This window comes from Vipera ursinii (assembly GCF_947247035.1).
Source record: "Vipera ursinii genome assembly, chromosome: 6".
NCBI classification, from domain to species: domain Eukaryota; kingdom Metazoa; phylum Chordata; class Lepidosauria; order Squamata; family Viperidae; genus Vipera; species Vipera ursinii.
The window spans coordinates 67119231-67135199 of record NC_139515.1 but is presented as its reverse complement, the minus strand read 5'-3'; the positions used below and the strand labels follow the sequence as shown (position 1 = coordinate 67135199).

At 38.9% G+C, this 15969-nt stretch overlaps 1 protein-coding gene across 1 annotated transcript in view; it reads left to right on the top strand.

Moving 5' to 3' along the window:
- RFX4 (regulatory factor X4) overlaps positions 1-15969 on the top strand; it is a gene marked incomplete at both ends in the record, with an annotated part of 88161 nt that overhangs the window by 59359 nt on the left and 12833 nt on the right. The window contains 5 exons of the mRNA XM_083365628.1: positions 3246-3304; positions 4680-4824; positions 10151-10249; positions 12420-12533; positions 15568-15687. Of these exons, the coding sequence (XP_083221754.1) occupies positions 3246-3304; positions 4680-4824; positions 10151-10249; positions 12420-12533; positions 15568-15687 (537 nt within the window). The remainder of the gene's footprint in view (positions 1-3245; positions 3305-4679; positions 4825-10150; positions 10250-12419; positions 12534-15567; positions 15688-15969) is intronic.

Sequence of the window (15969 nt, the reverse complement as noted above, 5' to 3'; positions counted from 1 at the left end):
GATTAACCATTGATCAACATGAATTATTAAAACCACCTTTGCTGAGGAGGCTCAGAAAATGACCGATTCAACAACATGATTTTGTAATTTAATAATTTATTCAAATAATCCAAGGCATGTTCCTTTCCTCAAAATGAATATGTTTAATTATATGTTTTGGAATTGATCTTAGTAAAGCAGAGTTGCAGCCAGAGAGATCAGTGTCATTGATTTCAGCATATTTTTATTTACCTGTGGTAAAAAGATTAATACTGTATAGTATTAGGATTTACCCAAGGAAATATGGATATAAAGGTCACATTATTGATCAGTAGATAAAGAGATAGATAGCATTGCGTAGTGGGCTTCAGTAGGCAAGGAGCAGACCAACATAGTTACAACATCATTTATTGACTCAAACTACAGTAGAACTGGACAACTGCAGGCAATTTCCTGTAATTTATACTCTTGGAAAGCCCGCCCAAATATAAATGTTCAAAGTTTCCCTCCAAAACAGTTGGAGTTAAGTTAGTTTCACTTTACAAGGCTTAACACAACTTTATATATTTCAATACATTACACCCCTCCCCCTTAGGATAGTTATCATCCTCAGCCTGTTCAATATTCATAATCTTTGAGATAGACTGGGGCCCCACGAATCATGGTGGACCACCGTAATGTTATTGGAGAGTCCTGTCCAAGTGGAGTATTATCCCTCTCCAGTTGAACAGTCGTGATGGCCGTTTTGGTCACCCGAGAATGGCGGCGGCTCTACATCCCTTTGTACCTCTGTTTCCCTGGAGGAGGCCACAGGTGGTGTAGGCAAACTCAGAGGAAAACAGTTCTCTTGTGTGTCTGATAAAACCTCGGGATCCTCACCTGGGATTGGCCCAGCCTGCCAATGCTTCAACTGATCAATGTGGTGTCTGAACATACGATCATTTCCCAGAATAACCTCATATGACAAGGACCCCATTAAGTTAGTTACCCTAGCTGCCACCCAAGGTGTCCCACTTCCATAGTTCCTGGCCCAGTCCAATTCACCCAGCTGTAAGTTCTTGGGGGGCTTTGGCTGAGCCGTCTCTGCCACTACTCTGTCTGGGTAAAGTCAGTCACGCTTTGTGGTGAGCTGGTGGCTCCTCAGCTCCGCTGGACTGTGACCTGTTGCTGTACTGGGAGTTGTGTGTTGACACAGGAGGAAGTTTGCCAGGCAGTGGTTCCAGTCCCCAGTCGTCATCCGCTTGAGCGCCTCCTTTGTGGTCTTGACCATTCATTCGGCCTGACCTTTGGTCGTGGGGTGGAATGGAGCGGATGTTACATGCTGAATCATATTGGCATTGAGGAAAGATTGAAACTCTCCTGCCGTGAATTGGGCCCCGTTGTCGGACACTATTACATCTGGCAGACCATGTGTGGTGAACAGCCAGCGCAACTCAAGGATGACCCTGGTTGTTGTCATTGATGAGACCGGTGCCACTTATAACCACTTGGAATAACTGTCTACTACAATTAGGAACACCCGCCCTTGGAAGGGGTCTGCAAAGTCAATGTGCATGTGAGACCATGGGGCATGCATGGTCTCCCAGTGGTGCACTGGAGCTTGTGGCATCTCCAGCCGGGTTTCTTGGCAGGCCTGGCAATGCCTTACTTGATTCTCAATGTCCTTGTCCATGCCTGGCCACCACAAGTAACTTCTCGCTAGAGCCTTCATTCAAACAATTCTTGGGTGCCCCTTATGTAAGGAATCCAGCACCCTGGAGTGAAGACTGGGTGGAATGATGAACCTGCTGCCCCACAGCACACATCCCTTGTGGGCCGACAGTTCATTTTTCCGAAAAGCGTAGTGATGGAACTCAGGGCCTGGCTGGGTCTCTGGCCATCCCCTTAACACCCAGTTGAGAATGCGGCTAAGTGTTTTGTCCGTGGTGGTTTCAGCTGCAACGTCCCATGCATGTAGGGGTGCTTCAGGCAGGTCCTGGATCAGGCCATCGTCTGTGATCTGGTTAGCCCAGAGATAGTTGTCTACTAGGGAGACGTATGAACTCCACTGTTCCAGATGAGTAATATCGAACTCATTGAGCCTCCCCAGGTTAGCCATTTTGTCTGTACTGCTGCGATTGGAGCTGTGCTGAACTTAGGAGTCCCGGGGACAGAGCCCTCAGGTATGTCTGTGCCTCCAGTGTGTCTTACTGGCAGGCAGGGCAGGGAGCGTGGTCCCACCAGCACTCTTACCTGGTCTCACATCCAGTGATTTTAGTCTCTTGTTTAGCAACAGATCTCTCCTCTGCAGCTATCCCACCTTCGTCGCCACTATTGTGTAGTGGGCTTCAGGAGGCAAGGAGCAGACCAACACAGTTACAACATTATTTATTGACTCAAACTAGAACTGGAGAACTGCAGGCAATTTCCTGTAATTTATATTCTGAGCCCCCAGGGCCTTAACCTATCACAATACTTGGAAAGCCCGCCCAAACATAAATGTTCAAAGTTTCCCTCCAAAACAGTTGGAGTTAAGCTAGTTAAGCTAGTTTCACTTTACAGGGCTTAACAGAACTTTATATATTTCAATACATAACAGAGAGCATGGATTTTATTCTGTGCATGGCCTTGCCAATATGTTTACATAACATACATTTAATCCTCATTTGTGTACTGCAGTCACTAATCATAAACCAGAGAATCTTAGTTCACTTGCTATCAACTACACAGTCCTAGCAACAAGAGGAACACTTTCTATGGTAAATGACCTACTTCTTCAATTTTTGTTGGAATGGAAAGCAGAATTACTAATCCAGTTTCATCCAGTCGGAGTCTGTAGATCTAGGCTATAATTGTGTCGAAAGTGAGGCAGCTTTGGATATTATGAATCTAAAACTACTTTTGACACTTCAGGAGAATAGCCCTATTGGAGACTTTCTGGTCATGGGAACCAGCAAATCAGCACACAAGAACTTTCTGCAGGAACATAGAATTAAGGATCATCAATAGTTAACTTTCAATGGGATTTAAGGTCATTGATTTTATTGGGTAATGATTTCTATCCCAAACATGCTTTTTAAAAAATGCCTAAAATATGTATATTCACATAATGTCTGTGTGTGTGTGTGTGTGTGTGTGTGTGTGTGTGTGTGTGTGTGTAGTTCTTACAAAGCAAAATCAGTTAAAGATAGTTGCTGTTAGCAGAGTTAAAAGAAGATATGCTATATATTGGTTGGTGCTAAATAACCCTTCAAGCTAACAACATAAATGATCTCCTTCATTGTCAGTATCCAGAAGATTTTCTCAGATTCTTCGGAGGCAAACATCATTAAACCATCTATGCCAGGTATTTTATCTTTTTTTGGTTATGTTTATTTTATTCCTCAGCAAGTACACATATGTTAGTTCTCAGATAAATGATTTGCATGCATCTGAAAAATCAAAACATTTACACTGGATTTGTACACTGATTTGAAAAGGCATTCAGAGTTAAATGAAGCAGAAAAGCCATGGCTGCTTGCTATGTTGTTGGCTTAAATTATTTTCTATATTCTGGGAAGATAGACCTATCAATGATGAGTAATGTCTGTATGCAGCTTCTAGAACCCCAGAGAGCAGGTCTCAAATAATAGCTGCTAGGAAGCAAATGTAAAAGAGGACTAATACCCTCATTTCCATTCATTGGATCATAAGAATTATCTGTCTGGCCTCTGTGAGACCCAGAATGCTGAACTAAATAGAATTTTGACTAGATCTGTAATATTGCTTCTTATATTTTCCCATTTTATACACTTCTTCCCTTGCTGTTATCTAATTAGGGAGTTACAGCAACTGTAAAGGAAACATGTTGAAAATAATATTTGCATTGATTTTATCTTGCTGTCTCAGTTTTCCCCCATCTTATCTATCCTTTATCTTCACTTTATGACCAAATAGAGATGAAAAGAGTTTATAAGCGCTTTGAGCAAAATTGTCTTACTCCAATATGTTAAATGGTCTCTAGTATACGAACCACAATGAAATCTTTAGTAGCAGCAGTAAAAGCAATGCAGATAGTTGCAATGAAGTTCCCCTCAGTCTTCCTATCTTAAAATCCCAAATAGTATCTGAATAAATACAGACTGTTCTATTGAGTAGTCTGTCCACTGTTATGCATGAAGGTCCCACCCTCAGACTTAAGCTATAAGCAGTCTCTGATGTTCCACAGCCCTTTCTAGGTACACAACACCAGAAGTTTGTTCAGTTTTATTAGTATTTGACATGTTCTGAGATAGGGCCTAGTTCCAATATTGAAAACATGCTTCAGTTACTTTACTTACTTTAGACGTGTGGGGATTTCAAATAATTGTTTCAATTATTTTGAAGTTGTGACTGAATGTACTATTTAAATCATTATGATCATTTCAAAAGTAAAGGTCTAGATACAAATAATCTGAATTTAAGGGAGACAATGAAGCATGAAGAATGAAGAAAATGCCTTTCCCCCAAATGAAGCAGAAGTATAGTATTACTTTAAATTTAGAACTTCCACATGAAATCTGTAATTTGAGAGGACTGGGTAAAGTTGTATTCAAATTAGCTACTGCACTCCATGCTTTTTCCAGAACCTAAGGAGAAAAATCACCTTAGCAGAATCCTATCACAAAACCATATGAAGGGATAATGGGATATTATCTAAGGTAATAACTCTGAGCTAATGAGTTGTTTGAATTGGATTATAGGCATCAAGAACTGTGATCCACAGTGCAGATATTACATTCCAAATGCTGGAAGACTGGAGGAATGTGGATCTTAATAGTATCACTAAACAAACACTGTACACCATGGAAGATTCACAAGAGGAGCACAGGAAACTTATAATACAATGTAAGATTATAAGACTTTCAACTAAGAGAAATTAGCTCCAAATGTTAACAAAACAGAATGTGCTAGCATTGTTGCTTCCAAAATCAGCTCAGATGAAAAAAGATTCCAATTCCCTCCCCCCGCCTCCTCTAAATGTGATGGTAACACAGATGACATGGGAGAAATATTGGTTGCCTAACACTTTTTCCGCTTTCTGTTAAATTTCTCTTTGCTCTTCAACAACTTATCTATCACAATGGAAAGTAGAGTAGGGCAGGACACTTCCATACAAGGGTTTTACTATGCAATCTTGGGTATGTTTACAAACAGCAAATCCTACAATATTTAATTGTTAAAGGTAAGCATACATAAAGTTGTAATCTGAATTCCCTGTAGCATTTCTTAAATGCAGTTGTAAAACTTAATGCTACCTAGATTCATAATTCCATAATACCCCAGGAGAGTGGCTCATATGCACTTTAGCACTTCTTATTTTTTGTTGTTGTTAGCTGTGAAGTCGTGTCCGACCCATTGCGACCCTATGGACAACGTTCCTCCAGGCCTTCCTGTCCTCTACTTCTTATTTATAACATCTCAAAACCTGTTTCCCTCCGATTACCACTTTACAATTCTTTTTAAGAAAACATGTTTTTTGTGACTACACTCTACTGCACTTTAAGAAATGGTTTCATCTTTCAAATATTCTTTCAAGGAAGAATGTATTTGAATGTACGGCCAATTAAAAGCAGTGCAAATTAGATACATTCCAAGTACTCCAAAGACTTGGACTGGAGGTTCCTTGTATGGGTAATAATTTCTATGAAGAAGATGATTGCAAAGCTGCACATTTTCCTGAATGGTTCAGGATGCTTCTGTTTCATGGAAGAAAACTTAATGAATACTATTTTAGCTCAGTTTTCAGAGGGAAGAAACATCTAATGAATATTTAACTAGTAAGGAGTTAGTATAGGACTGTAGTTGCGATGTGTGAATATTTCACCAATTTGCAATAGAGTAAAGAATTACTTTCAGAAATCTTACAAGATTTTTTTTATATTAAATATGAACATCTTCTAGAATAATATCTTGAGAAACTATTAAAGGAATATATCATCAAGATCAATGAGACATCTGGCAATAAGGTTTCTGATATTTAGGGGGGGGAAATACAAATCACAAATCCCACTAAGTATATGTTGAGTAAATTAGGCTAATATTAAATAAGATGTTCTTTCAGATGATGTAACATAAAGAAGATGGGTTTGGGTTTGTTTGTTTTTTAAAGTAACATAGAATCCCCTTATGTTCCACCAATGTGTCCTGTATTTATAAGTAACTCTAAATAATTTAGGCAAAATTAACTTGCTTTTATAAGCTTTAACTTCTTTTAACAGTGCCACCTCTGGTCATCTTCAGATGTGTACCTCTGAGGAGTACCAGGTTAGAAAAGACTGACTTAACACAATTGGTTCTATATATAATAAAGGATAAAACTGAAATCTCAAGATTCCTTAAACTCTTTGTTAGACAATCATTCATTTCCCAAATACAAAATAATAATGTAATGATTTAACTTGGACTGCCTGGAGACTAAAAGTATCAGTTAAAATAGAGAATATAGATCATAATTTGCATAAACACAATGGTTTCTGACATCCCTTTTTATAACCTCTACATTCCCTCCCTCATTAAGTACTTTAAAAATAAAAAATAGCCAATTTTTCACTGACCATTTTCAAGCTCTTTCTCACAGCATCCTTCTGTTATGTACATTTCTCTGGCTCATACCTTTCCCCATTTTCCAAACTTAATTACAAAACTTTTTAACTTTCTATTTGATTAAAAATAAAATAAAATAATGTAGGCAGTTCACTATTCCTAGTTAAGCCCATACAATAACTAGCAATATTGATTATTTGAAAAAATTTATATATGTATATAAATTTAATGTTTTGTTTACTAACATATTGTCTGTTTTTAACATGTAGCCTGCTAAGTCTTAAAAATTCCTAATTCTTAAAAATCTAATCCAAAGTAGTTTCATTATACTAAATTTGATTTTGCATGCTACAAAATATAGTAACAAAAAACAGCAAATTCAAAACCAACAACTATTTTTGCTTCCCTCCCTTTTTAAAAGATATTTTTAAAAAAACAAATAGTGAAGACCCTGCACTGAACTCAGAGATTCAAAAAGATCTTTGAAATGCTTTTCATTATTCTTAAAAATAATTTAATTAATTTTGGTTTTTTAAAGGTTAATTTATTATCAATGATATACTGGTCGCTTATTGTTCAACTTCTTTGCAACTTCATCTATTTATCGATATTATGTATTTGCATCATTTTTCTCTTTTTCTTGGTTTTTCTTGGTTTTTCTTTTATTTTCTCTTAGAAAACTTCTAAAAACATTTTTTAAAATACAAAAACAATATTTAAAAAACAGCTGACATAACATGATAATAAAAAGCAAACCCAAACCATTTCTTTAGACGTACAAATTAAAGCAAGCTGCTCAGAATAAAAATATCTTCTTTCCACTGCTTCATAATTTTTGTAAAACCTTTATGTATGTATGTATGTATGTATGTAGGTATGGAGAGAGAGAGAGAGAGAGAGAGAGAGAGAGAGAGAGAGAGAGAGAGAGAGAGAGAGAGAGAGAGAGAGAGAGAGAGAGAGAGAGAGAGAGAGAGAGAAAGAGAGAAAGATATATATTTTTTAGCTTAATGCTTATTTTGTTATGGAATTCACTTTGACCAGATGTTGCGATACTACCACTTTAGATTATTTTGAAGGACTAGAAAAATCCATGGTGGTAAGAATATATTTGTTTGTTTCAAACATTCATGTAGCCATTCATGAAGGAGCTGGCGTCATGGCTAAGCTTGCATGCATCTCACAACAAGTAGTAATAGCAATAGCATCCCCAACAATCTGGGTCCTCATTTTACCGACTTTGGAAGGATAGAAGGCTGTGTCAACTTGAGCCTGTCAGGACTGAACTTCTGACAGTGGGCAGAGTTAGTCTGCAATACTGTATTCTATCCACTGGCTCTTTCATAATCTCACTCAATCCCAGTGCATAGGGTAGAAATCAGATCTTAAGTGGTTTTTGGAAGATAAAAGGGTGGGGGCCTGCCCAAACTCAAAAGGAAAGGTCTTCCAAACAGCAGGGACTGCTGTGAGAAGGCACAATTCCTAGGTCCTATAGGTTAGCAACATTTAAGGGAGGAGAGGAGACTAGAAATGTGCCCACTTATCCAATTTAGTAGGACAGGTTAGGTTGGGGGTGTCAAACTGTCAGCCCACGGGCTGGACGCATCATCTGGAAGCTGCACCCACCCCATTGCTAGCAATGGCAAAACCGTCCCGATACATTGCACGATGTCATGTGACATCATGAGTTTGACATGTCTGGGTTATGTGTTCTTAGGGAGAGGTGGTTCTGCAAATAAACTGGTCATTGAATGACCAATGACTATAATACTTCATAAGAGCATAACTTTAGTAGCAAGTACAATTGGCAGAAAGCAAGTGTGGAAGAGAGAACCTGATGTTCTAATTATGAGCTTTCAGGATGTATCTCAATAGCCATTGCAGTCTACATAGAATGTATAATCTATATAAAACTTTGACCTGACCCAACCAGACTCTCATGGTCCCATGATTTTTAATGTATTTCTAAGGCTGCATGATAGTTACAAAACACACTAGTCATGTTTATCTAGAAGTCAGTCAGCTTTTGACCAGCCTTCACTAGAATTTCATTTATGCATAATTCCAAATATCTACATTTGTCTATTGAAAGAATGTTTGGAGTTGCAACTTAATAATGCTATATTTTGAAAAGGATGCCATTCATGTGTATTATAAGATCATTTGGACAGTTGCAAAATAAAATATTTATAAAAGTAAAGATACAATAAAACATGCTTAGTACTTATTTTCCTGATGTATCCCTATGGACAATCCTGTGCCGAATTATCTCTAAACATCTCATAGCATTCTTGAAATCACAGAAAAGTGTATTTTAGATATTACAAATAACTGTTGCTTCTTTTCTACAGAATGTTTCTTGATGAGAAGGTGTTGCCTGTCCTGCATTTAAATAGCATCTTGATGCATTTCTAAATGAATTTCATGCATGACCTTTTCTATTCTAAAGGGTCAGAGTCTTGGAAGAATGACTCTCAGAATGGAGTCTGACTTTTCCTTACAGATAAACAATACTGGAAAACATAGCAAAAAATCATGCAAAACTACTGATTATAGGCAATGTGACTAGGAAGGACTGTATAAAAGATGTTGAGACTTTAGAAAAAGTACAAAGCAACTAAGATGATTAAAAGCCTGGAGACTAAAACATATGAAGAATGGTTGCAGGATTTATGAATGGCCATTCTAGAGAAAAGGACTATGGGGAACATGATAGTAGTATTCCAGTATTTGAGAAGCTGCCACAAAGAGAGGGGAGGGTCAATTTATTTTCCAAAGCACGTGAGATAGGATAAGAAACAATGGATGGAAACTAATCAAGGAGAGAAGCAACCTGGAATTAAGGAGAAACTTCCTAACAGTGAGGACAATTAACTAGTGGAACAGCTTGCCTTCAGATTTTGTGGGTGCTTCATCAATGGAGGTTTTTAAGAAGAGACTGGACAGTCACTTGTCTGAAATGGTATAGGGCAGTGGTGGTGAACCTATGGCACGGGTGCCAGAGGCGGCACTCAGAGCCCTCTCTGTGGGCACACACGCCATTGCCCCAGACCCGCCTCCCCCCATGGCCCCCTCCTCACCAGCAGCCCCCCTGGAGAGTCGCCCCTGAGCGCAGCCCACGTGGAGCAGCACAGCCAAGGACATGGCAGCCAAGCAGAGGGGACAAGATTTTGCCTTCGTACCCATCGCACGCAGTTGATGCTGCAGGGCGCGGGCAGAGGGCGTGGCTGCCATGGCACTGCTGGGCCGCATGGGTGATCTGTGGTGGGCTGTGGAGGCAGTGGGTGGCTCCACAGGCAGGGTGGGGGGCAGTTTTTAGGTTCGCTATCACTGGTATAGGGTCTCCTCCTTGAGCAGGGGGCTGGACTAGAAGACCTGCAAGGTCCCTTTCCAGCTCTATTCTGATTCTGATTCTGTTTATAAGCAGGGCAACTATATAAATATTTTAAATAAATAAATAAATAGGAATAGTCATGACAAGCAATTTAACTTTTCTCTTCTTAAGTATAGCATTAATTTTCTGTTATTTAATTTAGCTAAGGAATTTGTATAACTGTTCATTTGCTTTCATTTGTCATCTAAGAGACAACAACAATTAATGATTTGGATTCCTGGGGTTTTATTTTGCCAGTATATCAGGAATTTGATCACCTTTTGGAAGAGCAGTCACCCATTGAATCATACATCGAATGGCTGGATTCCATGGTGGATAGATGTGTTGTGAAGGTCAGTAAAAAAAGCAAAGGATGAAAGAAACTAATCCCATGGTGTACAAACCCTCATAAAGCCTCCACATGTGTAGTTCTAAATCAAGTACTGGTTAATTTCTACTTAATAACTGGAGCTGAAGGCAACTTCTTGAAGCAACTTCCAAACTTAAGGATTTTTCCCCCTTCATTTCAGGAGACAATGTTTTGGTGATATCAAGAGCATATTAGCCAAAGTGGTAATGCAGGTATATAGGAAGCTTAACATATGAGTCAGATCACTGATTCAATGACCCCATTATTGTCTGACAGGTAGCACCTGTTCAGTCTTTCAAACAGAGATCTTTCTCAGTCAGTCAGGAAATGATGGGGACCTTTTGCATGCAAATCATGGTTTCTACCAATAAACTACAGCCATCTCTGGTCAGAACAGGAAAGGAACAGTAGTTCAGAGTCAGCTGGTAGCTGGAACAGGGGTGAGGAGTTTGGAGTAAACTCTTTTTTATTTGAAATATCAATATTGGCATGTGTTATGTTTCTTTCTGAAACCCTTTGTGACTTGGAAAGCTTTCATATAATACATGATATGAGAACTGCAACTGTTCTTCAACGATAAAAACAAGTTTATAGTCATATTTCCATAACTCCTGCTCTAACATTAATTTTTTGATAATAAATTTATCAGAAAATGGTATTTTTTTTAATATTATGGATTGAAAGGCACGACACACATATTATTTAATCAACCAATTTCAGCAATTTCTTAGCAAACCAAAACATTAAGCAATATTTTATTTTTATTTTAATTCCATTTATATCCCGCCCTTCTCCGAAGACTCAGGGCGGCTTACAAGCTTAGCAGTAGCCTTCATTCTATGTATATGCCTGCTTATTAGGGCTTTCATACACACCCCCGAGCGGCATTATTACAAAGTCAGCTTAATTGCCCCCAACAATCTGGGTCCTCATTTTACCTACCTCGGAAGGATGGAAGGCTGAGTCAACCTTGAGCCTGGTGGGACTCGAACCTGCACTAATTGCAGGCAGCTGGTGTTACTTAAGGAGGCATTAGCCCACTGCTCCACCAAGGCTCCACCAATATGTTTTTATAAGCAAATGGGTTTTGTTTGCTTTCAGTGCTTGCTGTTTTTGATTTCAAGATTTTCTGCACCAGATCTATTTGCTGTGGGTCACAGCAATTATAGTAAACTTTTTGCAAGTGAGTTGTAAGTGATGAATTGCTTGAGAATATAAGGGGACAGAAAAAGAGCATACTAAGTCAGCAAATGATTTGGAAGCTTCAGTGTGACCTACCTTGACTAGATATATTTATTTACCTGGAGCTTATCTGGATTCATGGGTTTTGTCCGAATTATCTGACGCCACATGAGGTTCCTGGAGTACTTCACTGTATTTCATTGTACAAATCTATCGGGGAATCCCAAAATAGAAAACAAAAACAAAAAAAATAATAAGAATGGGGGAAAAACTTTGTTGATTTGAACAATGACAATAAAATTGAAATATGAAATAAAAAAATTATTCTTTCCATTGCATTTGCAAAGTTATAAATAATGTTAAATGGGGAGTATTCACTTTCTGAAGATGTTAGTTGAGACAGTTTGGAGGCCCTGGTACCGAAATTTTCAGAAGTACTTTGTATTCCATAAGATCATTTTCACGCCCCTGTATCTCACCCTTTCCCTTAGTTTCACAAAAACATTACTGTATTTCTTTCTCCCTTTTCAAGTCTAAATTCATTTTCTTTACCATTTACCTCTCTCACACAGTTGCAATCTTCCATATGCCATCACCATCATCTTCAGATTGACTGGTACATATTGACCTCTGTTATTTATCATGTTTTATCAACTGAGACATTCATATGACAAAGAAGATATAGACTAAATTATCAGCCTTATACTGTTGTCCATATGCAACATTGCCTACTAATATTAATGAAAGTGCCAATCAGATTTGACACATTTTGGCAACAATTGCAATTTTAGCTAAATAGGCTCATGCTGTTCTCTGTTAACAAAGATCTCTAATCTAAAGGCTACCTTGCAACCCAACGTACTACAGCCGGCAACTCTTCTATAAGAATGCAGCATAGGCAAAATATTGACATATACTTGGGATGATACCTTGTAAGCACACTCGGATCTCTTGTTTCTTTTTATTGACAGGTAGCTGCAAAAAGACCAGGTTACTTGAAGAAAGTGGCTCCGCAGTTCCTCTTGATGTGGTCCTGTTTTGGTACAAGAGTAATTCGGGATATGACTTTGCATAGTGCACCTAGCTTCGGTACTTTTTTTTTTCCTGGGATTTGAGGAAGAGCAATTTTGCATCATAATAGAAAAAAAGTGGGGATGGAGAAGTTTCATATCTTTCCATATATACAGGGTTGGGGAGTGGCTGTTTTCAAGGAGAAAATGGGGTCCAGTGGAGTTGAAGGTAGTTATAATGGTGATGATTTTGAGAAAAAATGTTCTGGGTTTTTTTTCTACAACCCTAACCGTCTACCCAAATAACCCGTTTCTATTGTGGCAGGTAGTTCTTATGACCACAACTGAGCCCAAAATTTCTGTTGCTAAGCAAGACAGTTATTACATGAATTTTGCCTCATTTTACGACTTTTCTTGTCACAGTTGTTAAGTGAATCACTGTAGCTGTTAAGTTAGTAACATGGTTGTTAAGTGAATCTGGCTTCCTCGTGGACTTTGCTTGTCAAAAGATCGCAAAAGAGGATCACATGACCCCGGGACACTGCAACCATCATAAATATGAGTCAGTTGCCAAATGTCTGAATTTTGATCATGTGATCCTGGGCATGCTGCAATGGTCGCTACTGTGAAAAACGGTCATGTCACTTTTTTCAGTGCCCTTGTAACTTTGAATGGTCACTAAATGAATTGTTGTAAGTCAAGGATTACCTGTATAAAAAGATAATTGTTGAAATTAACAATAAGAGGAGTTTGATGGTAGAATTTCTTATCCGGAGAATTTCCCCTTTACTGGATATATTCAGTTAGAGGCTAGACAGCCATATTTCAAGGATCCTTTAATTCCATAGGACAAGAAGTGAACCCATCCATTTTTGATGTGGACATGGAGGGAGGCAGGAAGCAGTATCAGAATAATATACTTTTTCACATTTTAAAAAAATGATAACCCTAATGTAGGCAACAGAGAAGCTCAAGTAGCCCAACTAATATAAAATAAGCAAATACATTGAATATTATTAAATAATAAACATGGATAAAATCACCATGCAAACAATAATTTAATGTACTTTCATATTATCTTAACATAAGTTGATATGGCTATTTTTGCATCTTAACACTGAATTTCTCCCTACATATTACATAGTTATTTGATAAGAGAGATAAATATTAATGTGTAAGGAGAGTTTAGAAAGACACAAAAGAAAAATCTTGGCTTGACTGAAAGGCAATCAGACTAGAATATTGTCCTCAAGAAGGTCCAGGTTTTGACCAAGTTTAGGTTTGCTTCAAATCTTTGGGAGCTGATATATAACAGAAAGTCTAGATTATCAAATTATCAAATCAGATTGAAAACATACAGACATTAACTCTGCCTGAAATTGATAATTATTATAAAGGTCATTCTAGACACGGCAATTTTCTAGCCCCCCCAGGGGGTGCTCTATTTCCTCTGATGCAATCTTCCATAACCTGGTGTTTTGTATATCTGATAAATTTCAACTGATGATTAGAAAGGCCAAATCCAATATATCTGGAACCAGGCTTTTATAATTAGTATCTGACTTAAAAACCAAACGTCATCCATCCTCCATTCCACATGTAGAACCAGTATGCCATACTGCTGAGAGAGCCCGCACGATGCCAGAGCGAAGGTGTCGTACGTACACCAGGAAGATGCATCAGCTGTAAAAGCTCCCCGGGTGACTTTGGGCCAGAGTCTCTCTCCAAAGTCATTCTTTTAGGGCAAAACATAACTGCTGCCTACATCACCCTGAGCTCTTGGGTGGCTGGTAGGATAGTCATCTAGCAAAAAAAATAAATAAAATTTTGAAGCTGACCAGCTTGCCAGCTGATTCTACCACTTTACCAGTTTGAGGAAGCAGGACACATGCACTCATTTTCTTCATGTTAGGTTGCTATTAATTTCTTTTGCATTTTGGTCTTTAAAGGTGCCATTGTTCCAATCTGCTCTCAGTTGTCAGATTCAGCAGTGTGCAAATGCAATAAATAAATTTGTTTCATCCACTAGAAGGCAATTGATGAGAAGCTGGGGAAGAACAATTGGGAGATCTGTTTCACACTGCCCAGTGACAGAACTGAACCAGCACTATGGAAAGCACCAAACTGATATTACGCAAAGCAGAGTTTCCTTATCATATTTACTGTAAAGCAAATTCCTTGATTGTACTAGATTTGCTGTTTATTCAGAAGTGTAGCCAGTGTGATTGACAACCACAACAGGTTTTTTAATAATGTTTCCTTCTATTGCTAACCACTAGCTTAGTGTGGAAGGGACGCGGTGGCTCAGTGGGTTAGGACGCTGAGCTTGTCGATCAGAAGGTCGGCAGTTTGGTGGGTCGAATCCCGAGTGCCGCGTAGCAGAGTGAGCGCCTGCTACTCGTCCTAGCTTCTGCCAACCTAGCAGTTCGAAAGCATGTAAAAATGCAAGTAGAAAAATAGGGACCACTACGGTGGGAAGGTAACAGCGTTCCGTGCACCTTTGGCGTCTAGTCATGCCGGCCACATGACCACAGAGACATCCTCGGATGAGCGCTGGCTCTTTGGCTTTGAAACGGAGATGAGCACCGGCCCCTAGAGTTGGAAACGACTAGCACACATGTGCGGGGGAACCTTTACCTTTACCTTTTTAGCTTAGTGTAGTGGTTAAAACATGAGGCAAGGAATCAAGAAACTCTTGGTTCCAATGTTACCCTAACCCGCTAAATAAACTTGGCCCTGTCACTTCTTTTAGCCCTAGAAATATTGAGCTGGTGAGCCACTTTCAAAAAAAGCTGCCAAGAGAACTGCAGAGAACAGTTGCCAGAAGTCAAAAGTGACTCAAAGGCACAGCACTTTTGTCTATCAAGAAACTGATTGGTGGGCAGGCAGGAGCAATGCAACTCCGTACCCATGGCCAGCCTCTTTGTGTCTTTGGTAGCATCTCTCACATTGCCTGCAACCAGAGCGGATCACTCCAACTGCCCCCCTTGGGTACCATAGTTTCTTTCTTTCACTTGGGGCTCACAATTAAGTGATTAATAGCAGGACTTTAAATGCCAATGAGTTTCATGCAAATGGCATTCACTTTTTTCCTCACATTATTTTGTCACCAGGATCTTTTCACCTTATTCACCTGATGTTTGATGACTATGTGTTGTACTTGTTAGAATCACTCCACTGCCAGGAGAGAGCCAATGAACTGATGAGGGCGATGAAAGGTGGCACTGGAATAGGTAAGGTGGTTCTCTTGAAGTTACATCAATCTACCAGAAATGGTCCCATGTTTGTCTATGTTTGTTATTATTAGAATGGTAGGAAAAATGTGGCAATGGAACATCTGCTTTTGTGTGTGGTATTAAGGACAAAAAATTGATTAGGCCTGACTGTGCTTACACATTATAGTAAGTCATAGTGAAATGACTGGCTTTGACTTATTTTTTTATATGATTCCCCATCATTTGGATTTCTATACCCTGGGTTCTGGGTTAATGCTCAATGGTTACAAAGATGCTTTG